Source organism: Clarias gariepinus, chromosome 24 (genome assembly GCF_024256425.1).
Source record: "Clarias gariepinus isolate MV-2021 ecotype Netherlands chromosome 24, CGAR_prim_01v2, whole genome shotgun sequence".
NCBI classification, from domain to species: Eukaryota; Metazoa; Chordata; class Actinopteri; order Siluriformes; family Clariidae; genus Clarias; species Clarias gariepinus.
This window is the reverse complement of record NC_071123.1, coordinates 1,454,442-1,479,290: the sequence shown is the minus strand read 5'-3', so window position 1 is coordinate 1,479,290 and position 24,849 is coordinate 1,454,442. Positions and strand designations below refer to the sequence as shown.

The window sequence follows — 24,849 nt, the reverse complement described above, 5'->3', positions numbered from 1 at the left end:
AGCCGTCACTTAGATATCATTATATGGTATTAAGCGTTTCCCGTGATTCCTCGAGCGCAGGGTTGGTCATGACGTGTTTCCCCTTGAATGGAACTCAATGGAACTGATTCATTTTTGTTTTTAGTATTGAGTAGAATTGATGTGCATATTGCCCCCCCAATATTGTATGAGTACTTATTTCCCCTTATCGTGTCCAGGTTTTACTGTGTAAAAGGCTGAGACACTACGGTCATTACACTCTGCGTAATTTCAAAGTTATTGTCTACGTCACTACGAGGACACGTTTTACTCCCTGTGTTAAAAAGCTTTTTTTTTTTTTCTTTTCATCATTTAGAATTCTTTACATCAGAATTCTACACAGACTGCAGTGAAGATTCAACTCCCGGTCACAGAGAGCGCTCCGACCCCGCCCAGCTTTGTGTTCGGTATGAGTTTTTCCTCCGTCTTGTGTTTTGTCATCGTTTCTGTTGCTGATTTTATTACACGATGACGCACGTAAGATTTGTTTGTACTTATTTATTAGTTTCATGGCGCTGCACACTACACCAAGAGTGCAGTACAGTCACGTTTACATGAACAAGAAGCTGATTGTTTTTTGGCTGTTTGGCGATTTAAATATTGGCACTCGTAATTCTTGATGCTTAACTGTGTAAAAACACCCCTAATAAAATCATTATTAAATGATTGTGTTTAGTTCTTTATTAATAGACGCAGTGTGAACTGAAGTGCTTGTGTGTGTGTGTTTAGATCAGCTACCCAAACACGACGCTGCTCCTCCGTTTAGTTTGACTTCGCCTCTCGAGCTGCAGAGCAACAAAGGATCGTAAGTGTTCAAGTATTTGTTAATTACTAAAATTTTAAAGTCCTGTTTTTACCTCATAATAAACATTATTCGTTTAATTTTTAGATCTTCAGAATTCCAGTTCAGCCTGAGCACTTTGTCATCTCAAGCTCAAGAAGCGAGCGCTTCTCCAAGTAAATACATGATCTTATTCATACCTGAAGACTAAATAATGTATGTATGTAAAATTTCGCTTTTAAATCCGTTTCTAATTTCCTCCTTTTTCCGTCGTGACCAAGGTGTACCGCCGTCTGAGAAAATCCTGCAGAAACCGGCCGCTACTGCACTGAGCTCGAAGGTCGAACCGAGCAAAAGCTCCGCGGTTCCCCCGTTCCAGGTTCCCAGAGCTCAGGAAGAGACTCTCGGGCCGTTCTCCGAGCTCAGGGTCGGCCCAGCGGCTGACCTTAAAGAAACCCCTAAACCCAGTGCGCCCTTCACCTTCAAGCCAAATGGAAGCGCAGGTACCGCAGCGTCGTTCACATTCAGAAATGCCGCAAAACCCGCCGTCGCTGAGCGGGACTGGGACCCGCCCAGCGCTGCGGCAGACACGCCCAAAACCGCAGTCGTTTTTAAACCTCCCGAGAGCGCAGCGTCCTCGCTGAGCAGCAAAACCTTCTCGTTCACACCCGCCTCGTCCGCCCCCATCTCGTCCTTCAGCTCCCTGCTCTCGGCTTCACTCCCTCAAGAAACGCCCTCCGCACCAGAGAAAGCTCCCGAACCCGAACCTTCTCCTCCCCCACCTGAGTCGACCTCCACCGCAACGCGCGAAGAGCCTCCTTTAGAACCGAGTCCCGAACCCTCCGCTCTGTCTACGTCCTCGCCGTCCCCAGCGTCCATCACAGAAGAACCTTCAGCTTCCCAGCCTAAGCTGGAAGAGCCCGAAAACCCATCGACCCGAACCGCGCCTGTTCCCGAGGCCACGCCCACACCTACAGCCACACCTACACCGCTCCCTGCTGAGACGGTGCCTGTTACTGCCTCGAAACCAGTCCAGGAGACGACTCCCGTCACGACGGCCAGCTCCGCTCCTGTAGAGCAACAACAACAACAACCACCACTAGCACCACCACCGGTACCAGCGGCAGAACCCGCAGCTCCAGCGGTGCCAGCTCCGCCCTCCACCACTACGCCCGGCTCCATCTTCACCCAGCCAGCAGTCAGCTCAAACAGTACGACGCTGTCTGTCACCAGCTTCACTCCGGTCATCAGTACAGCAGGTATCGCAGCCCCGCCCGTCTCAATCACACCTTTCTCACCACACAGGTACCGGTACCTGGCTATGGCTACGGAAATACATGTGGAGATTAATGATCCTGTTCAGATAAATTACATGTTTAGTTTCAAAACTAAACATTTAGAGATTCAAAAGCGACTTTGTGAATTTTTCATCGAAAAAAGAGATATTATACGCAAAATCTCACAACTGGCATAGATATATTTACGTCACTTTTTCAGAAGATTCAGCATAAATTTCCTTTTAATATTCTGTATGTTCATTTTCTTTTACTTCTGTACAGGCGTCAGCACGTCTGCTCCAACTCAGACTTCAGTGTTTGCTCAGCCCGTCAGTACCTCCTCCACCACCTCCATGTTCGGATCTGCAGGGTTCGGCGTCCCTTCCACCACCTCCAGTTTTGGAAAACCGGTTTTCGCACAGTCGTCGTCTTTCGGATTCAACCCAGCCGGCGGGTTCACGTTCGGTCAGCTTGGCGGCAGCCCCGGGTTCGGACAGACGGCTCCGGTCAGCTCGGCTCCTGCTTCGGTGTCCAGCAGCGCAGCGGTAAATGGAGGAGGAGGAGGAGGAGGGGGGCTGTTTGGTTCGGCCAGCTCTACCAGCGCCAGCTCCTTCTCGTTCGTGCCGAGCAGTACCAACTCTGGGGCGAACACCGGGACGAGCATCTTCGGACAGGGCGGCGGCGCTCCTGCGTTCGGGCAGAGTGGGAGCACACCGGGGTTCGGACAGACATCGTTATTCGGCAGTAACACGGCAACGACGACGTCGGCTTCAGGTTTTAACTTCGGACAGCCGTCTGGTAAGAGCTCTGTATTTTAGCATCTAATATATTTATATTTATCTAAAATAAAGCAGGGCTTTATTTATTTACTCTACAAACATTTATGATTTAATAATTTATACATTTATATTTAAATCCACCAAGCCTCACTCAATTTTTAAATATTAATAACTTATTTTAAGTTATTTTCAGGTTTTCTTTTATTTAAACAATTCTAGAGGCACAATGCCAACAAATTTGTTTTTTTGAGACAAATTAATAAAGCAAAAATCATGTAAACAAACAAAAAATAAGGCTGATAAAAACACTGATTGTTAATTAATTATAATTAATACTATATATTTTATATACTATAATATACTATATACTATATTACTATATAGACCTTATTCCTAATTATAAACTGATTTGAGGAAGACATTTTTTTTACTTCGTCTTTTAAGTCTTTTTTTGGATGCATTTACAAATAAATATTATTATTTATGTAATTAATGCTTAATTAATCTTATAACTTTATTTTAAAAGCAGGACTGCTGAATGTCCTGTAGTTTATTAGTCGTTTGTGGAAGTGTGCGAACAAATACTGTTGAAATACATGAAAAGAATGAAGGATTATCCGGAGAGATCTTGTGGTTTATTTATTGCTTAGCACAGCAGTGTGAGATTTGATCAATTATGCAGTTTAATCGAACTTTGCCGGTTTGAGCCAATTAATTAAATCGTTTTCAATTTAACATCAAAATTTGCAGATAAACGTTAAATGTCCTAAAATTTACAAATTTCTTAAAAAGCTTTTGCAGAATATAAAGCCTATTTTAATAAATAACATCCATTACATGACGTCAGTGTTACTTAAATATACAAGACATTTTATTTTGTTGTAAGGAACGTAGCTGCTTCGAAAATAAATCAGCCAGTAAACTTTAGTGCTGTTGATTCAAATAGAATAAAAATTTAAGTTACATGAACCAAAAATCGAATTAAATCAACAGTTTGTCTTTGAATCAGAGCTCCGTCACAAAGTGTCCACAAATTAGCATGTGGTGTTTGGGATATTAGTAGATCAGTGCCTTGTTTATTTACGTTTCCGTCTCCTCTCTCGCTGTAGCGCCGTTCGGCAGCACATCGTCTACGTCTGTGTTTGGTCAGCAGCCGAGCAACAACAGCGTCTTCGGCCAGGTAAAGTGTGAAATACAGTCGTTAGGATATAAATATGTATAAAGCGCCAGACTCGATCCTGTGGACCGCCGCAGAGCCGTCATGGGATTTTATTCTACATCTTTTCTCTCCTGACAGCCATCGTCCGGCGGAAGTTTGTTCGGCTCCGCCGCCCCCAGTTCCTCCAGCTCCTCAGGCGGAGGATTCTTCAGTGGTTTGGGAGGCAAGCCGAGCGAAGACGCCGCCAACAAAAACCCGTTTGGAACCACAAGCACCGGCGGGTTCGGACAAGCTAATCAGACAGGTGAGGGTTCAGCGTGTTAGAGCATAGGGGGTCTGGAGACATACATACATACATACATACATACATACACACACACACACACACACACACATGTGTGACCCTGAGACTGTGATCTGTTGATGGGATTTTAGGAGATTCGCTGACATCATAGTACATTGGAACCTTGGATTGCGACTAACTCGGTCTGAGAGTGTTTTACAAGACAAGCAAAAATTATTTAATAAATTTTAACCTAATAAACAAGCGAGGTCCTGGTATACGACTAGTACACATAGGCTTTGTCTGCTGCACGTCACGTGAGTCAATGGTTCTTCTCTCTTGCGTGCGCTGTGGAATTGTGGGTAATCATCTCCCATGCTCTGTCTCGTGTCATCACTCGTATAGTCAACGTGCGTGTGGTGTTTACTATAACATTGTGACCATGTGTGTGTGTGCACTTGCGTGTGTAAAGCAAAAGCAAGTGTCATTAGAGAGGTTCCTTGTTAAAGATCCAGTTTCCAGAGTCTCTCTCTGTCACAGATTCCGTGTGTGTGTGTCATTAGAGAGGTTCCTTGTTAAAAAAGTTTTCCGACAGAGCAGTGTTTCTGTTTTGGATTACAAGCTGTTTAAATTACTTCTCTAAGTAAATCGCTAATTTAACATAACATAAATTGCATAAGAATGCAAAAATGCTGCTTTATTTTACACTTTAATAATAATATTAGTTTATGTTTTCTAGAATTGCGGTCACCGGTCAATTGAGATATATTATACCAAAAATCTTTTGTCATTTTTTTAATTTTTATTTGTGTTTATTTTTATTTAAAATCTACAGAATGATGTAAATACGTAACATTTTTTTACGTAAAAAGTTCTTGTAAAAACAGGATGCTTAAAATGATAATTAAAATTTTAAAAATATGTTTTCACATAATTTCAAGATAAGTTATTTTCGTATAAACTTGAAAATGTGAAAATATCTTGAAATAACGTAAAAAATCACATTTCAAGATAAGATATTTTCACATTATTGCATCAAACTTTTGCGTTAAAATGTGAAACAATCTTTTCATGTTTTCACTTTTAAGCTCTGAAACGTTTCACTTTTTATGATAAAAATATTTAGTTAAAACTAAAAACACATCTTGTTCTAACAGTACAATTTTCATGTAAAAACATGAAACAGATTTTATTATTATTATTCCATAGTAGCAAAGTGCATCCATCAAGTCCACATCCCGCCCCATTAAGTAATCAGCATCTAATGAAGTGGGATCTGTCTTTAAATAATTTATGCATGGGTGAAATGTAATTACATTATAGCGCGTCTCGGGCCGTCACTCAGACTATTACATGAGCGGCAGGTTTATAATTGGTTATGTGGGAGCTTTACTGTTTGAGATGTTTATTCTAACGTTAATGGAAGGAGTCTCCAGTGTCAGCAGTTTCCCAGCTTAAAACTGTGTTCAGGACAGAGCAGGTGATGTTTCATGCTTTATCTGTAGAGTTTTGGGTTTTTTAGTTGATTTATTGTATAATGTGGATGAGAACAGGAACTCCTGAAACTTCCCTCTCTTGTAAAAACCACAAATTTCCTCCGCATTTTTTCCATGGCAATATCTAATTATTCATGTGTTTTGACATGAAACTCTTGAGAAAAATATAGTTTGCTTATTTTGTAACATAATAAAGAAGTACTTAAATTCTGGTAAATTTTCATATAAAATATAATACTGTATGAATGTTTTAGTACTGTAGACAGAACACAAAGCAACCGTAGGGGAAAATGCGGCTTGGGACTGTGAATTATTACCGTATTTACCCTACAGTACGCATACCAAAGATGCATGAATTACAGCATATATAGAGGGGTAACATGGGGATTTTACATTCTAGCACTGCAGGAGACACAGCAGTACAGTACTGTACAGCAGACGGGGTTACCTTTACAATCTTTTTGTTATAAGCTAAATTTGAAATAAAATTAGTGTTTTGAAGCATATTTAGGGTTTAAACTGCAAAAATAGGCATTTATAGGCTTTTTTATTTTTTTAAACACCTATAAAATTTACTTTTTTCCACATATTGTGGATACTTTCGGAACATAACCCCTGCACTAAATTTTGTTAGTTAAAAAAGAAAAAGTAAACCCCAGTTCTTTGTTGCTCTTCGTCCTGAACCAAATTGGTTCCAACTTTCTTAAATAGATCCCCTTACAGGATGGCCCTGTTCTCCATAAGCTTGGTATTTTTTCACAGCCCAACATTTTGATCAGATTGAGATTTGGACCCCTTGCTGGCTGTGACACTGATCCAATCTGCTTTTCCCGAGGGGAAAAAAATCTACGCATTCTGCTCTGTGTCATGGTGCGTCATCATCCTGAAAAATGACCCCATCAATAACAAACCCATCAACGGAATGAGAAAAGTGTCTGAAATTTCAATGAGGTAATAATCCCCGTCTCCTCGGGTCCTCCACCTGACGGATCATAAAGGAGTCGGGAAATTAGATTTCTTCAGGCAGTTATCTTTTTTTTGGGGGGGGGGGGGCGGGTCCTCCTTGTTCTAGCTGTATGATTTCATTTTGGAATTTAAGAACCACCACCACTCTCCACACTCGATTTCCTTCTTAAGGGAGTGTTTACATTTACAAGTCGTCACCGACTCACGAATGACTTACGTTCCCGGGAGCCCGTTCGTAACTCGGATTTGTTCTCAAGTCTGACAAAGTGAGTCTTTTACGCCTACAATGTAAGGCATACCAATCCACTAGACTAAATCTTTCACCTTTCCCCACGCTGCCATCATGTGACCAAAAACCGTAACCACGCCTGAAAAAGTGAATTGCACAATTCAAATGTAACAGTGGTGTGACTACCGGACTTTAGACATTTCATGCATTCACTTACACACTGAAAATATTGTATATCTGGTGTCTGGTGCACTGCAGTGTCAGTTTTTATACAATACACGTGAGCTGCTTCTGTTATTTGTTCGCATCTACAAATGTTCGAAGAACCGCGGTCCTTCCATATCTACATAAATTCGTAAGTCAAATGTTCATAAGTCGGGGACTACCTGTGTAATCATTTCCATCGCTTTACCAGACGTCCGTTCTTCATGAAGGCACAATATTCAGCTATTAACCCTTGAAACCCAGGGTCAGAATTGCACAATATAGAGTAACTCATCTTTTTTTTTTTCAGCCCAACCTAGGCAGTATGATAAAATTAATTAGTTAGTTTAAACAAAATAGTCTTGTGTCAGACCTGTGATTTGTTTTTGTTATGGTTCTCAAGGTCACTGTTTCTTACACTTTATTGTCTCGGTCTGTATGTTAAATCTGGCATACAGACGGACAGGATGGAGGCGCTGTCGTTCGCACTCCCAGTTAATGACTGCAGGAATAAATAGCTGTGTTGGTATGCGCTGGATAAAGTCTGGATGTTTTCATCACTCAGCTGCGGAGGGTTAGACAGGCGGTGACGCGAGGGGAGGCACCGTTACTCAGAATAGCGTTCGTGCTGTCGCTCCGTCGCTCTTGGGCAGGCTGGAGTTCATGCCTGCTGTAATCTGCAGGGACAAGTTCAGATTTCAGCCTGATCTGATACCACAGTGGAGTTTTTAGAGCTTTACATTAACGTGATGCGCTTGTTCCAGTACATAATCATTTCTGTAGATTTAGCATTGATATGTAAGGAGTCTCCAGTGTCAGTGATTCGTAACGGTCATTTTCTGACATACTAGTCAAAAAAAAAAGAGGAAAGCAATGGTTTACATGTGCTCTGATCCGATGTAACTATAAATGGAAAGTAAAAGTTTTTTGAATGATAGTCATTCAAAGTTGTACTAATTGCTGCTAATGTTCAATTCAATCACATCGCCCATTGTTGATTTTTTTTCCCACAGGAACATGACCACAAGTCGTTTGGGCGTTAGAATGTAAAAATTTTATTTTATAAAGAAAAAAAATCAGTTTTATCAGAATTGATAACTTTCCTGTTGTTCCTTACACATGTGAGCAGTTGTGTAAGGAAAAACAGTTAATAAGCACACAACTTATTAAACCTCAGCAGTGTGCTGAGGTTTAATAAGTTGTGTAATTTAGAGCATGGTAAAAGCATGTTTTTGTTTTGTTTGTTTGCTTTGTGCTGCAGGTGGTAATCTGTTTGGAAACAGCGGGGCGAAGGCGTTCGGGTTTGGGGGAGCGGCGTTTGGAGACCAGAAGGCCAGCGGGACATTCAGTACTGGAGCAGGTTCTGTGGCGACTCAGGGGTTCGGATCGTTCTCCACGCCTGCTAAATCAGGTACAGATCGGCGCTTCAGAGCTGGAGTGCAGCGGGACGGTTTCAGTCCAAATATCCAGGAAATAAATATGTATTTGCTCTCATTTGCAGAGATGAAAATTTTTAATTTTAAAATTTGTTTTTAATTAAGCCAAGTTAATGATCCATATAAAATATATTCCAAACAAGATGGAAAAAAAACAACAACTTTAAGATAAATCATAAAACATAGAGACTCGGGTGCATCGTGCGTTGTGAATTACATGTTTTTAGCCTGTTCACATGCAAATTCATAAACCAAATTTGACCAAATGTGACCGTTTAATTAATGCAGCACCAAACTGCTAACAAGAGCTTCACTTTAAGATGAGTGCAAAACAAATCACTCCCACACCCAATTTAAACACCCAGTAAACAGCAGTAAATTAATTAGTTTTCCCTGAACCTCCTGCAGAACCAGTCTTAGTCCTTATGAGCGCTTTCACACCTGCAACATCTTTTCTTTTTTTTCTTTTTTTGTCACAAAAGTCTTCTTTTACGTAATACGCTTTTTTTTTCTGGCATACAGATATTTTCCTGTAAGATTCCAAAAATCTTGCTGGAATACTGATGTTTTGTACTCAACTACTGAAAAAGTTCTCGGGGTACACTCATGGTGCCTAAGACTTCTGCGCGGTGCTGTATGTGTATGTGATGATTTATTTAGGGGAAACCGGGAGCGTTATCTGTCCTGTGCCGCGGCGTCTTATACGTTCTCGTCATCTGTCAGACGTAATTATAAGGGAGTCTCGTTTTTTTTTTTTTTTTGCCGTTAATGGCGGCAATCCAGAAAGAGTAATTCGATTCCACAAGCTCGATCAATTATTCAGCGCGGCGTGAGCGGAGTGAGGCTGGCTGTAATTTCAGAGCAGCTTTCTGTCAGGAACGAGTGGAGTTACAGATCAATACGCAGAAACCAGAACGCCTTCTGTACAACACCCCCCCACCTCTCTCTCTCTCTCTATCTCTATCCCTCTATCTGTCTGTCTGTCTGTCTCTCTCTCTCTCTCTCTCTCTCTCTCCCCACAGACAGACAGACAGAAGTGTTCTCCTGAGGCAACAGAGTGCAAACGTCTAAATCTCTGAATATTACACTAACACGGTCCTGAAAGATTGTGACTTAAAAAATACCTTAAAAATACAGTATATTGAAAATAATTCTGAAATAATGATGCTGGAATTAAAACACAAAACAATGCAGATCAAGTGTTAATTCTAAATAATTGACTCAAATTACAGATTTAATTATAACTTAGATAAAAAGTGACCTTCAGAAAGATTTTAGTTTAAAAAAAAAATTACCCTATAAATGCCTTGCTAGTTTATTTAGATTTCTTTTGTTTGTTTATTTATAAAATAAATGAACAATGAGTGTTATAATTAACTAGAATGATAAACATCATATACTTTTCTAGTGATTTGAGATTTTTCTCGAAACTTGATGTTTTTAAATTTAATTTGTAATGTAAAAATAAGCAAACAAGAAAATGTAACAATCATAAAATAAAAATCTTTATTTTAAAAGCTTAAACTTAATTTTCCTGTCTGGCTTCTGTGTATTGGAAGTTTTTTTTTTTTTAAATCATGTGAATCAACTGCATGAGAATTGACATTACTAATAGGTATTAATAATCATGAGTTTAAATATTAAATACATTTAAATACTTAATTATTTTTCAGTAATAATTGTCAAAAATGTATTTGCATAAGTATTTTGATAGATAATTAAATGTATGTATAAAATTTATACTAATAAATAAATAATGTGTTACATTTCTGATTTCTTTACACTGAAAGTGTTTAATTCTTGTCTGTGGTGTTTCCTGTAGGCGGGTTCGGCAGCCCCCCAGTGTTCGGGAGCCCCCCTGCGTTCGGAGGATCCCCGGCGTTCGGAGGACAGGCCACGTTCGGCTCGAATCCGGCCTTCCCCAATCCTTTGGGCAGCGGCGCAGCCAAAGTGTTCGGAGAGGGAACGTCTGCGGCCAGCGTCGGGGGGTTCGGGTACGGGCTTCACCTCACACTGCACTGTTACTCACACAAAAACACTTTAAATCACAATCAAATATATATTTTAAAACATTTAAAACATGTAGGTGTTGAATCCAGATGAGGTCGGGGTGAGGGGTGAGTGCAGGGTGTCACACTGCAGGAGGGTTTCTGTCGTTCTTTATCGTCCTTCTTTATTCCTGTTTTTCCTTTTATTCATCAATTGATCTCACTATAACCATTCCTTCTTCTACCTTTATCTCTTCTTTTTTTCTCCATCCATTCTTTACATCACAGCCATTGTTTTTGTCCATCCATATATTCTTCCACACTTCATTCATTAATTCTATCTGCCTTTCCATCCATCACTTCTTTAAATCCAGTCTTTATTTATCTATCCATTTTTCCTTCCATCCACCTATCCGGTCCTTTTTATTCTATTCATCTTTTCTTCCATTCTTTCAATTTTCTTTTTCTTTCTTTTTTTTATCCAAACTTTTCTGTCACTTGTCCATCCTTTCCTTCATTTCTTTCTTCCATTCCTCCCATCCATTATGTCCATGTCCATTATTCCATTCTTTTCGTACATCAACCGTGTTTCTTCTAGTTCTTCATTCCATTCAGCCATTTGTTCCAACTTTCCCCCCTCTCACCCATTCGTTTAATTATTCCACTCCATCCCTTCATCCGTCCTATTCACTAGATTGACCCTGCGAGTGTCCTGTTACTGACTGCAGCCCATCTGTTGCTTTGCATAATGTATTTGCCCCATACCCCCCCCCCCCCCACCCCACCTAAAACCATGCCATGTTTATTTTTTTTTCCCACCTTTACTTCAACACACACGTCACATTAATTCCTGAGGACTTGCTCGAGCAGCAGGATACTCACGGCGGCCATCTTGCATACACACAGTTAAGAGACAGTGACTTGGTTAATATTTACGCCCATGGGTGTCAATACTTTATTTACACTCGAGTTCAAATACTGAGGAGATTTTACTGTAAGTGCAACATTAAAAACACACACACACACGGATACAGACATGGACATGGGGAAGAAACCTGTGTATTCACAACGTTCGCACTTTGACCAGTCGGATTAATTCCTTTAAAATGATTTAGTCTTAGATAAAACGCTTTTCTACGGCGTAAAAATGATTTTAAATACACCAGGCCGTTTGATTTCCAGAACTGCTAAGCTTTTAAGCTTTATATTCGCTTCAGGTTATGTTTTATTTATTTATTTTGTGCTTTAAGCGTATTAATTGTGTTCTTGTAGCTCGCCAGACGCCGAGGTAAATCACATGTCCTGTGTTAAGAGGGACGTTTATCCTCTTACACACCATCCACGTGATTCACCTTCTCTGGGTCGACATTCATGACGTCACTCGACATCTCGTCTGGGTAGATTTTGGGGGAAAATAAAACAATAAATCAGGTTAATAGTCGTTCATGGGAAACTCTCATGCGGTGAGATTATCTGGGAATAGGAGCGGATTACGGTGAGAGATTATTGTCTTGATCGTGTTCCCGGTTAGATTATGCAAAGATAATCCCAAGGTCATGCACCTGCTTCAGATTATACACACGCACACCTTCGCATTTCTGATGTGGTTTCTGGGTTTTAGTCTACAAAAACAAAAAAATAGATTTTGTGCTTCTTCTTGGACAAAAAAGTTTGTGAAACAGAAATTAAGATGAACAATGATTTAACATAATTTTAGACATTTATTTTAAATGAACGCCTTTGCCTGTTTTTTAGTTTTTTGATTTACATGTAAATGTGCATTTCAGTGCTTTATTTGTTTCTTTACTGTCTTCACGAATTAATCAACCACTATATTAAGCTCAGGTAGGATTTTTCATACTAATTGTATGTACTTACAGATGAACATCCTCACTTTCCCTCCCTTTACGTTCCTCGACTGACTTTAGCTAATCAAACATTTCCACTTGTGAAACATTTATACACATTTATACTCTTAAACAGCCATGTGAAGGTAAAGTGATCTGCTTCTGAACACTATCTAAGGAACCTAAGGGACCTCAGCTGCCAGATATCAGGGTCAGAGGTCACAGAGGTTTCAGTTAAACGTGTCACGTGTCGTATTTTATATCCAGTACTGTGGAAAAGTATTAGGCACCATTTTATCTTTATTAGCTTAATGTATGTTTATCATGTCAAGATTTATTGTGTACAAAACTATTTACTATTTTTAAACATTTAAATTAATAAATAAATAACATTCCAGAGGAATATTTGCATGGCTGTAAAGAAAACAATATAATAATAAAAAAACTAATTTTAATGTATGCATGAAAATAGAAAGCAGCGAGTGTGAGAGAGTCCAGCGCACTCGGCTCAAGTTTTCACACCAAGTACTTCCTGTGAAAAACTTTTATTACTCTTTAGTGCTCTTTATAGAAGTTTCTTTGAGTAGAAATGTTTTAAAAGGCGTCTTTGTTTTTTTTCTGCAATGTGTTCCCGAGACGTTTGCACAGTACTTGTAAGAAAGAAAAAAAAAACTGTTAGGTTTTACTGGACGTGCTGGAGAACACGCCAGAGTTTGTCTGGTAACTTTACAGTAACAACTCGCTCCTTTTTATTTTCATGCGAAACCCAGGTTTTAGATGTTATTAAAAAATTAAATGAAATTGATTGTTAAAAATATACAGTATATAAACAAATATCTTAAAATTCATATTATTGCCCGTAAATTTTAAAAAATTATAATTTTCTTAAGTTTATGATTCCAGTTAAATTAATGCTAAATGTTGTTATAAAGGTGTAATTTTGTTGTATTTTTTTTTTAACAATAATAAGGAAAACATTTTATAGGGTACATTTCACATAACGCCGGTGGTATTTTATAATTTTTGTTTGTAAAAGTGTAAAAGATCAGTGCTTTAACTTTGTCCCGTTCGATTTTGGCCTTTATTAAAAAAAAAAAAAAAAAAAGGGGGGGGGGGAGTAATTGTTTTTAAATAAACGATAAACTATTGCCTGAGAGTTTCAAAAATGAAAAAAAGAACATATCAGACTTCTTTTTTTTTTTTTTTTTATAATAATAATTTTTCTTTTTGTCCCCCAACCTTGCAGCTTCGCGTCCCCCCCCAGCGGCCCCTCCTTCGGCAGTATGGCTAATCAAAACAGCACGCCGACTTTTGGCGGTTTGGCTCAGCAGGGTCCGGGATTCGGCAGCCAGAGCGCCGGGTTCTCAGGCTTCGGTTCTTCCGGAGGTCAGTTCACACCCACACGCCAGCGCTTTCACACTCAGGAGTCATGCAAACGTTTATAGATTTAACTCTGACGTGACGCACGAATTTATTGTTTAACATTCGCCTGAGAAATCGTCTCCTTCCCAGCCGCAGAGCCGTCATCTTGCTCCGTCCTCCGACTTTGTACTCATGATCTATGGACATTTACAGATTCCACGCTCCCTTTCAAGCAGCGATACAGACATTAAGGCTAATGGGAAAGATTTTATAGATGGATGAACGTGTCCGGGCCTCAACGTTTCGCGCACTCCGGTTGCTCATTATTATAATGAAGGAAACGAATTGCAGGGCCGCGCCCGAGGAACGGCCCGATCACTCAAATAAAAGCTCATTAACCCTCGCTGCTTTTCTCCATCAGCTTGAAATAAACACCACCAGAGAGGAAGCTCTGTGTCCCGGTGTTTGTGGTGAAAGTTCTACGCGCCGTTATTAACCCGCATCCAACCAAACCGTTAAAGCTTCCAGACTCAAATCTTCTGGGTGAAGTGGCTCATTTATAAAGAAATAACGTGTGGAGAATAATATCCTGGATATGCAAATCTCTAACCCTTCTCACATTAGTGTTGTAGAGATGATAAACCCGACTTTTTTTCGCCGGTGTCCCAAACATAAACACTCTCCATCATGTAAGCAATCAGTGTCCATCAAGACACCATCTTTTTATATCGAAACACCAGCATGAGACACCGTCCAACATTATCAACAAACACCAACATTCACCGTTAAAGTCCATTAGATACAACGAACACCATCAAATCAGTGTCCAACGTTCTCATCATCAAAACTCATCAGTGACTAGTTCCTACCAAAAACACTTTAAACACAGATTTTTTTTTTCATTAGGTAAAACATCAGACAAAACTGATTGTTGAAATGATACCAGAGACAATCACTGGCCGTCTGCAACCAACAGAGACCAACGTTGTCGTTTTTAAAAAAAAATTTACACTCGCTATCGATAGCCTGTAAACATCAGCATCTTTTAAAAAATAATAAGAATAAGAACCATGAAGTGTTTCAGTGACGCATCTTGGTGTTTGACAGATATTCCATCCAAACACTCCATCCGTCTCTGTCAGAAGACCTTTAAATACCAACACCATATATATATATATATATATATATATATATATATATATTTATATATATATATATATATTCCTATTAATACACTGGGATTGATTATAAAATACCAGCATTTTTTATGAAAACACCATCACACACAAGTGTTCACTATTTAGGCCGGCAGACATCACCATTCTTTGTCACAACACCAACATTTTCTGTGAAAAGACCAGCGATTTTCATCAAAACACCAAATTGAAACACCTTTAGATAATTTGTCCCAACACCATGTGACACCAGCGTGTAGCGTCTGGTATTCAAGTGTCCACTGATAAACGTCAACAAGCACCGAAACTCCGTATCAAACCAACATTGAAAACACTCAATCGTATTTTCAAAGAAACACCAGATCCAAGGTATTTATTAAGGTTTAGGCTTCTGGCACAGCAGATGCAGAGAACATTGGAGGAACTTTACAGTAATTATACGCTGCTCGAATCTGACTTCTACCACACTGCAGCGTTCTTGTGTCAGGGGCTGGTGTTGTGTCAGGGTGAACGTAGGACACGGCGGTAATTTAGCCGCGCACACTGTAATTAATTCTCACTGGTGGGACAGAACTTTTTGTTTTGTTGAATACACGTGCATGTGTGTGTATGAGCTTGCTCGCTTGCAAGTGTGATGTCTGGTTAAAATTTGTTGTAATTTTTTTTTTTTTTTCTTTTTCTGTCTTTGAAGGTTTCGGGGGCTTCGGGAACACGAATAACAATCAGTAAGTCCTTATTCTAACAAAAAGCTTAAAGATTTTTTATTTATATCAGATGCACAGCTTTGCTCAGAACGATAAAATTGATTTCACTGCAAAAACTTAATCATATATAGACACACAAATTGATCATCTATAGCATTAACACTAATTAATTAGTGTTATTTAAAAAATTAAATTAGTGTTAATATTTAATCAATGTAATTAAATAACACTGATGATCAGTTATACCGCGTACCAGTGTCACAGGTACCCAAGTCCGGCCCGTCCGGTCCAAACCCAGAGAAAAGCCAATATAGCACAAATCACTGAAACAAAGTAAAAGCTGATCTCAATAGAAAGACACCAGAACACCCAGTGTGTCACAGACGCCGCACACGGGGCCCACCAGACTCCCAGATCCCAATCCGATCCAACGTCCATGTGATACACCGGACAAACAAACCCGATCCACGGAGGCCCCGCCCCTAACTGGAGGCGCTATACCGCCTGGAGGATCTCCTGCCAAAGTCCTGATGTCAGAAACCACAGCAGCACACGCCAGCGGAACCACAAAACCCAAACCCTACATGGTTTTAATGTTACGGCTGATCTGTGTTTGTGTGTTATACAGTAATAAAAGAACAGGTTGTTTATTTATTTATGGCTAGATTATTCATGGATACTAACTTGTTGGCTCTCGATGTCCCTTGCTCTTACCAAATTCTTCTTTGGACCTGTGTGGAAAAGGGAACATTTCATATCTACGTACAGTATGTTTACGCATTATTTTGTCTCCTAGGTCGTCTTCTCAGACGTTTGGCGGCTGGAGAAGTTAGCTGCTGGAAGCCTCTGCTGTTCTGACGCTCTGCAACTAGATTAGATTTTTATATATTTTTTTTGCAACAGGGATCTCTGTGCACATCAAAGTTTACAGAAATGCTCTAAAGCCAAATCGACTTTGACAAGTTTCACAGTCTGAAGTGCTCACCATCGCCGTACCAGACGCTCCACCACAGCTCACTGCTCAAAGCACAACACCGTCACATGACTTTCTCCACTCGATGCGTAATATCAGCTGAAAACACCTTCAACCAACAACAGCCTGCATTAAAACTATGAGTGTTTAATGTTACAGTTAAACAGGCCAACAAACACCATGGTTTTCTATCAGGTCACCTTCATTCTTCATTCAGAAACTTTAATGAGTAATCTACACGTACCAAGATTCTGCAATAAAGCACAGTGAAACACCAACAATGGCTAAAAACTCTCATTCCTTATAGAAAAAAAAAACTTTTTTAAAATAAAAACTATTTAAACGCCATAAATACAGTCGAAAGCCAATGTTTACGACCACTTTTTTTCCATTAAACCAACATCAAGCACCAACAATGGCAAACAATATTGTTCTGGAATTTTAAAAAGTTTAGTTAAAGTTAATTTCAAATTTTTAAAACATTAACCTTCTTCACAAGAATAAAGCAGTATTCTTTATTAACGGGCGATTAACACCTGATATTTTCAGTTTAAACACCTTTGATAGCCAACAATAATTGTTAAAATACCTTTAATATATATAAGTTCTTCTTTGAACCTGATATGACACAGCAGTAATATTTACCTTTTAAAGTCCACCAGACATCATAATTCTACCTTAACACACTTTGTGTAGCTTCTACATCTCTACTGTATATCCTTTCCACATTTTTAATTAATAGGAATAATGGAAAAAAACAATTACATCTCAGTGCTTTATGGTCAGTTCTGCTGTGTGTGTGTGAGAGAGAGAGAGTGTGTGTGTGTGGGTGTGAGAGAGAGAGAGCTGTATGAGGTTTCCAGAGAATTAGACTTAACGACGTCAGAGACGTTTCTCGCTTCCTCATGACGCTAAAACCATGTTACAGTTTTAAAACCATGTTTGCGAGGCGCCTTTTTTTTTTATACTTTGCATGAGTTCTGAATAAATGATGGATTTAATTTAAAGTGGAACGTCCATCCTGCGACATGTTGATAAGACTTGCTTCAAATAAAATATGATAAAAGAAATGTGCTGTTTCTTATTTTCCATTTTTACCCTGTATGAATACGGTTTAAAAGGAGGGGAAAAGAATGAGCTAGAAATTCTCATTATCCTTTGCTAATGATTTTTATTCTAAAGAAATGTGTGAGTAACTGGATTGTTTTATAATTTGTGTATTTAGGCCCAAGTTTAAACAAGGAGAAGGTTGGGTCCTTTAGAGTTATAAAATATTAACTGATTGGCCTGTAACTGATTGTGAATAATGCTGATTTTGTGTAATTTCAGTTAAAAAGCATTTTATAAACTTCCATCAAGTAAACTAAAAGGCTGCCTTTTATTTTAGTTATTTTCTTTATTGAGTAACTAAAATGTAAAGCTCACCAAGGGAGATACAGTGTCGAACAGCATGGAGCATGTAAATAAATCATATACTCTCAGGAATTTTTTTTTATATATATTTCTGTTCAGTTTATAGCCTTAAACAAAATATAAGTGGCAAAAAAAAAGTATATAAAGGAAAAGTTAAATAGCAAATTTGGTGACTTAACTTCTGAGGTTCATCATACAAATGTTTAGTGTGTTTAGTCATAAAAAATAACTTTTCCATGTTCCCAAATTTGATCTTGAACAGGTGCCATTTTGAGATTCTAAGAAATCATGAAGAGATGATCAAGAAGTTTGTCTCAGTTTTGTACGGCTTGTCACAGTTCAAAAGAAATCAAGTTCATTAATAAAAAAAATCATTTAACCACACTCAAATTAGAAAAAAATAGTTGCCGACTTTGTAATGGGCTTTTCCTAATGGAGCGGGAGAGTCGAAGAATTCGCCAAATTCCTTGTTCCTTGTTAACTTTTTTTTTTTTAGTGTTTGAGCTGACTCTACTGAAGCGCTCGTACAAACCTCTCATGCAGGGTGGAGCAAATCCAGTAAAAAAAACAAAAAAACAAATCCACATCTGTGCTCATCATCCAGATGTCAAAGTTGAGAATGTGTAATGAATCCTGTCACTCTCACTTTCTCTCTCACTTCTTATCTTTCTCTTATCAGGAATGTGGAGCTGCATCAGGAGCTGCAGTGTTCAGACCTCATTACCCCCCGGGCTATGCTTCATAAGTCTATTTATTTATTTCATTATTTATTTATTCTTCAATATCAGGACCGTCTTTCAATCCTGATTCGTTTTACTGAGTGTGAAAATGGTAGCGAGGGCTTTTTAATTATCTTGTTTTTCAATCAGAAGCTCCTAATTAGTGCGCGAGTGTGGAGTTAATGGGTTGTGAAGGGAAAAAGGAGAAGGGCAGATCTTATTTTCAGAGCTGCGGCGCGATCGGCAGCGTTTTGTAATTATGATCTCGGAGTTGTCCTCGGCAGGGCGGTAAAAACCCAGCAGCCTGAGAACGATAAACACGCTAACGACGAAAAACTTTCTACAAATTACAAAGTCGTTCTGTTCTTCTCGCATCTTGAAGGTTATTCATCTCAGAAGCTGATATTTTTCCAGCTCAAACACCAAGAAACATCTTTTAGAGATTTAGATGTTTGCCTTGTAAAACTCATCCAACACACCGGATTTACTGTGATATTATTTAGTGTCGGCTCCCGACTGGCGCGGCGGTAAAGTGTTCATTCTCCCAATCATCTGGAGATCATGAGCTGCAGCCGGGAGTCTAGAGAGCAGGTTGGCCGTGCTCTCTCAGGGGAAGGGGGGGCGTAGGGGGTGGCATAGTGGTAAAGAGGGTCGTGCTTTCACAACCATAGTGACAGATGGGTGGTAGTTGGCTGCATGATCAAATTTGGGGGAAAACTTTGCAATCATTTTAGCTGTACGTTACAGATTTATATCCTTTTATATTCCTTAGAAATAAATGCACTTGCTTTAGATGTAGTTATTCATCCAGGAGAATCCTAACCATGCAGCATCACTATAATAAAAGCGGCAAAAATATGACGATTACTGAGATTAAATTAGCTTTTAAAAGTAAGTCATGTTGCAACTAATTGCTTACTAGCAAAACACCAAATGTACAGTCGCCATTAAAACTTGCAAATACCAGTCATTACCTTTACAAGGCCAGAAAACACCAGCGTTCTCCAATACAGCCAATAAAAATACAACCAGAAATCAACATTCTTCAAAAACAGCCTACTTCCTTTAGCTGACGTTAATACGACACCTTCAAATACCAACATTCTGTATTAAAACATGATGAAACACCAAGAATGGCAAAGAAAATACCACCGAAAAAAACAACATTCTAAACAAAAGGCCCAAAACAACAACATGCTTAATGAAAAGCATTCTCTATGAAAGTACCACCAAAAAACATCAGTTTATAAAAAACTTTTTCTTCATTAAATTAACATCAAACACCAACAGTGGGCATACAAATAGTATTACAAGCAACAACGTTCCCAGTAAAACCAGCCTCAAATGCTAACGTTTCCCATTAGCATGCTCTAAGACTAGAATAAGGTTCAGGGATTCCTGGGACTGAAATTAATACTCGGTACTAAAAACAGTCAAGTATTTACAGTAGTCTACAGTATATCTGTACATATACAGGTTATGGAGTTCTCCAAAGCTGCTTCGAAATAATATCTGTTGCTAAAAGTGCTTCATATGTTAAACTGATGTGAATTAAAACATAAAAATAACATTTTACACTTTTAAAAGATTGAGGACAATGCAACACCTTAACGTCTAACATTTAGCACTGGTGTTAATATTATTCATCCAAGTTTGAAACCATTATAATAATATTTGTTAGTGATATTTAAAATCCCTCTAGTACGTATCGTGCCATCTTATATCATGATATCAATATTAGCTTCATATCGCGCAACCCTGTTTGGACATTTACGTTGATCCTGAAACCAAGCGTATCTGGTGCCTCATGTTGACGTCACTCCTCTCCATGGTGTCAAGTACCGTCGATTATGGGATGTAGCCGAGGCTAAATGAGCGACGACAGGCCAAAGAGGCTAACGCTGATAAAATAGGAAAGGTGTCCTTAGATGAACAATCCATTTGTCTTGATGGAAGGGTTGCCAGATCTGAGTAAAACCCACATTTAAACACAGCTGAAACTCACTCAGAAAAACTGGTTCTTGGCTCAGTCAGTTTAGGCTGTGTGTTACCGATCGGAAGGTCGGGTTTATAAACGATTATTTATATCATATTAAATATGAATTGTGCTTTAAAGAAAGGTCTTGGTGGACACTGAGTATTTTTTACACAAGTCCAAGCAAATTACTAAATAACACCCACTGAGTTTCTTTCCCACCTACAACCTTGTTTCAGAGCTAGGTAACTAAAAAGTAAATAAATAAAAAGCATGAATAAAAAACGACAACTTTCACCCAGACGACACAAATCATAGTTTTTATCAACAGCTTTATTTCTTGTTTGGATTTTATGTTAAATGAAATTTACGATGGGTTGTTCTGTATGATTGCAGCTGGTGTTCCTCTAGGCTTCATTTTAGGACCTTTTTTCTTGTTTACTTTGCTCATTGAAAAAGTTTTGGCTAAAAAAAACTAAAATAAAAAAATAATAATAATGTTATAAGCGTTGTCTCCACCCTTATTTCACATACATACGAAAAAGTGCTAATTACTTAATTAAACGTCTGGTGTGTTGAATATTCAAAAATGAGGTAATCCAAAGTTAAACAGTAACGTCCCAAACCAGATGTCGCTGCACCTAAGCACACTGTAGCCCAGTGTAATTAGCGTACTAGAATAGCATGAGCTTTTTTGACTGCAACTGTAGATGCCCTGGATTGAAAAGCCCTGCTGTAACATTAGCACGCGCCAATATTAGCGGCAGGAGATCTGTTTTGTTTGCTAGACGTTACAGATTGAAACAGGTGTGCGCTAGCGACTAACGGCTTCCTGTAAATTTAGCTCAGCACTTGGGAATGCTAGTCATGTGTGATTACGCGAGCGGGTCGTGGCTAACTTTAGCCGAAACAGCAGTGGCATGTGAATATAGTAAAATATATTTACTTTTTATTTTCTTCACCAAGTCGCTTGCAGGAGCTTTGAGAAGGAATATTACAGGATGAACAGCAAGCCGAGTGACGATCAGAGCTGTCGAGTAACGCGGCTAATCTTCCCCGTTCCTCCAGGGACGAGCTCTTATCACTCCTATTGCCTGTCCTTTGAGGTTTTCTTTATTTTCTCCTCTATGTAGCGGAGTCATGATCGGAATATAAAACACAGAAATATACAGTACCAGTCAAAAGTTTGTACACCCCTTCTAACTCCATGGTTGGTTCTGATGTTTATTTCTTTCTACACTAAAACAATACTGAAGGCGTTTATTATCCAAAATACACAAAAATCTTCTTTGAACAGATGATATTGAGATGTTTATCTGCTACTTCTGCTCTGTAAAGCTTCATAACAGGTCAGTTTTGGTCTTGCTTTCCTGGGAAGGTCTTCATGAGAGCTTGATGGGTTCCAGAACTAACCAGGTGTGTCCAAACTATATAGGTCCCCCTTTCACATTTTGATCTACACCAGCGCTTCTGTTAGGACGGACTACACGGACCAGCCTTTACACCCCTAGGCCACACATGACCCTGTCTTCAGTTCCCCGGTTCTTCTTCCTTGGATCACTTTCGGTTTGTCTTGACCACTGCAGCCTGGGAACATCCCCCAAGAGCTGCAGTTTTGGAGACACCAAGAGTAACAGACATGACAATTCTTAAAAGTCGCTCAAATCCAATTTCCAATTTTTTTGGAAAAATTCTCCAGAAATTCTCACCTGATTCGATCAATTTTTTTTAACCCGATGCATTTATTCCTGCACTGGATTGTTGCACAATTTGTTCATTTTCAGTTAATATGACTCAGTTATGACAACATGTGACCGAAACCACTAACATAAGCTCTTCTCCTTCTCTTGAATTTCATTATCTTGTAGAGAAAAGCTTTTTTGGGGGGAGGCGAGCAACGTAAATGCAGTTTTTTCTTCTTTTTAAAAAAAAAAAATTTCTTCACCAGCTGCACTTGCGTGATCTAAATTGGCAACACAAACTCACTTCCTTTTCGTTTGATTTCATTTCCTCTTTTCTGCTCATGCATCAGCGTATTTAAAGTTTCTTTTTTTTTTTTCTCTCTTTTTACTTCCTTCTTCATGCCATCCCTTTCACCTCCAACACTCATTGTGAAAAAGTGCGCTTAAGTTCACATAACCGAAGTTTTCGCTTTTAATTCTTGAATGTGATTCACTCGTGTCCGTGTGAATCGTGTCGTGATTCATTTATTCCCACGTTTGATTCCTGCACGTGATTTATTTATTTACTTTGTGAATCTAGAAAATCAATCATTTATTTTAATTTAATTCTCACGATTCGTTAAGACCGATCAGCCGTAACATTATCACTTTTAAGCGATTATCGTTGATGCCCCAGTACACTGGTGACGGGATCAGGGGCACCCGAGGTTGACCCACGCCCGCGGAAGAGGAAACCAAACCCAAGGTGGTTTTATTCAATGTTAGCGAGTTGCTCTTTTTATTTTTTTATTTTAATAAATAAGAGACCCAGAGTTAGATTCTTTTTTTTTTTTTATTTCAGTACAAATATTTCACATTGTGCATCGTCAGTTTGACTAATTCGTCAGTAACGCCGTCTGGTTTCAAGTAACATGGTTCAATGGCAGAGCTGCTAAAAAAACAACAACAACAAAAAAACATAATAAAACCGGATGTAATACAGACCTTTTCTCTTTAAAAACAAAAAAAAACAAATCTAATTTATCAGAATATAATCTGTGTGTAAACTGCTGAGCAGCTCGTTATTTCTATTCCAGCTTCATCGAAAACATCTCTCACACACACACACACACACACACACAATTCCGAGAGAAAGCACTGAAGAAGCTTCAGACAGGAAGTCTGTACTGTTTAACTGTCAGACAGGAAGTCCGTGAGATCTGATGGTAAAAACCCAGTTATTGGATCGGACCGGTTTCACTTTAAATCAACTGATTTAAAATAAAAACTTAATTAAAAACATCCTGCAATTAAATTAAATATTAACATTTATACTACATCCTGCTGAGAAAACAAACGGGCTGGTCGGTGTCAGTCCACGGTTTCTTTTATCGTGTGTGTGTGTGTGTGTAAAATGTGTGTGTAATGTGTGCATTAGTCAGTTTTTTTTCTCATATATTCAGAAACACTGAATCAGGAAGAAGAAGAATCTCTGGAAGTCATTATTTTGTCACACCTGCAAACTATATATTAAAAAAATGAATATTTCTCTTTCTAGCGCTTCACTGATCAACAGGAACAGGGCTAAAAATATTATATACTGTTTTATATATTATTATTATTATTATTACTATAAACTTTCTATATTTGATCACACGGCAAAAAAAAAGTCAAAACCTGTTAATATGGGTGAAGTTATTTAATATTTTTTATGATAATATTGTTCGAAATGAAATGTTTAATGAAAAGCCAGTGTCGAGACGAGGCAAGCTTTACATTATTTAAATACTTTTTCAAATCATTTTTGCTTGTTTTTTGCTTAAAATTAAGTAAATAAATAAATAAATAATCTGCCAAAAGCATTTTAAGCTCCATATTAGTTTTGGGGAAAAAAAACATCTAGAAATAGGATTAATCTACTGTTGTTTGGTTTATTGTAATCATATAATAAACATAATATATAATATACTAATAGTACAGATATTTTCACTTGTTATTTTGGTTTATATTTGTTTGTCTGTTTGTTTGTTCGTTTGTTTGTTTCAGGGGCTGAAAACTAAATTTCAGTGTGTGTTAGTTTGGAAGTTGATGATGATGATGATGGGAAGCGGAGAGATTTTCATCCTACTGAGAAGGGAAGCTTTCACACGTCACACAGTGACACGGCGGTTTATCACAGAACATTTAATACACACAAACATTCTGCTTGTATTTTATCCCACAGTTAATATTTCTAGACGGAGAGGATTCTACATCAGTGTGAAGTCTCTGTCTGTCTGTCTGTCTCTCTGTCTGTCTGTGTGTCTGTCTGTCTGTCTGTGTCTCTGTCTGTCTGTCTGTCTGTGTCTCTGTCTGTCTGTCTGTCTCTGTCCGTCTCTCTGTCTGTCTGTCTGTCTGTCTGTGT

The 24,849-nt window shown here is 38.6% G+C and overlaps 1 protein-coding gene across 2 annotated transcripts in view; it reads left to right on the top strand.

The window, feature by feature from the left end:
• The window catches only part of nup214 (nucleoporin 214), a 39,083-nt gene extending 21,037 nt beyond the window's left edge, over positions 1-18,046 (top strand). For both annotated transcript variants that reach the window (XM_053485897.1, XM_053485896.1), the window contains 12 exons: positions 335-425; positions 748-823; positions 908-975; positions 1,081-2,058; positions 2,359-2,874; positions 3,965-4,035; positions 4,153-4,318; positions 8,454-8,603; positions 10,451-10,622; positions 13,710-13,849; positions 15,692-15,725; positions 16,501-18,046. In XM_053485897.1, coding sequence (XP_053341872.1) covers positions 335-425; positions 748-823; positions 908-975; positions 1,081-2,058; positions 2,359-2,874; positions 3,965-4,035; positions 4,153-4,318; positions 8,454-8,603; positions 10,451-10,622; positions 13,710-13,849; positions 15,692-15,725; positions 16,501-16,537 — 2,499 coding nt within the window. In that variant the 3' untranslated portion in view covers positions 16,538-18,046. The remainder of the gene's footprint in view (positions 1-334; positions 426-747; positions 824-907; positions 976-1,080; positions 2,059-2,358; positions 2,875-3,964; positions 4,036-4,152; positions 4,319-8,453; positions 8,604-10,450; positions 10,623-13,709; positions 13,850-15,691; positions 15,726-16,500) is intronic.
• Positions 18,047-24,849: the final 6,803 nt, after the last annotated feature.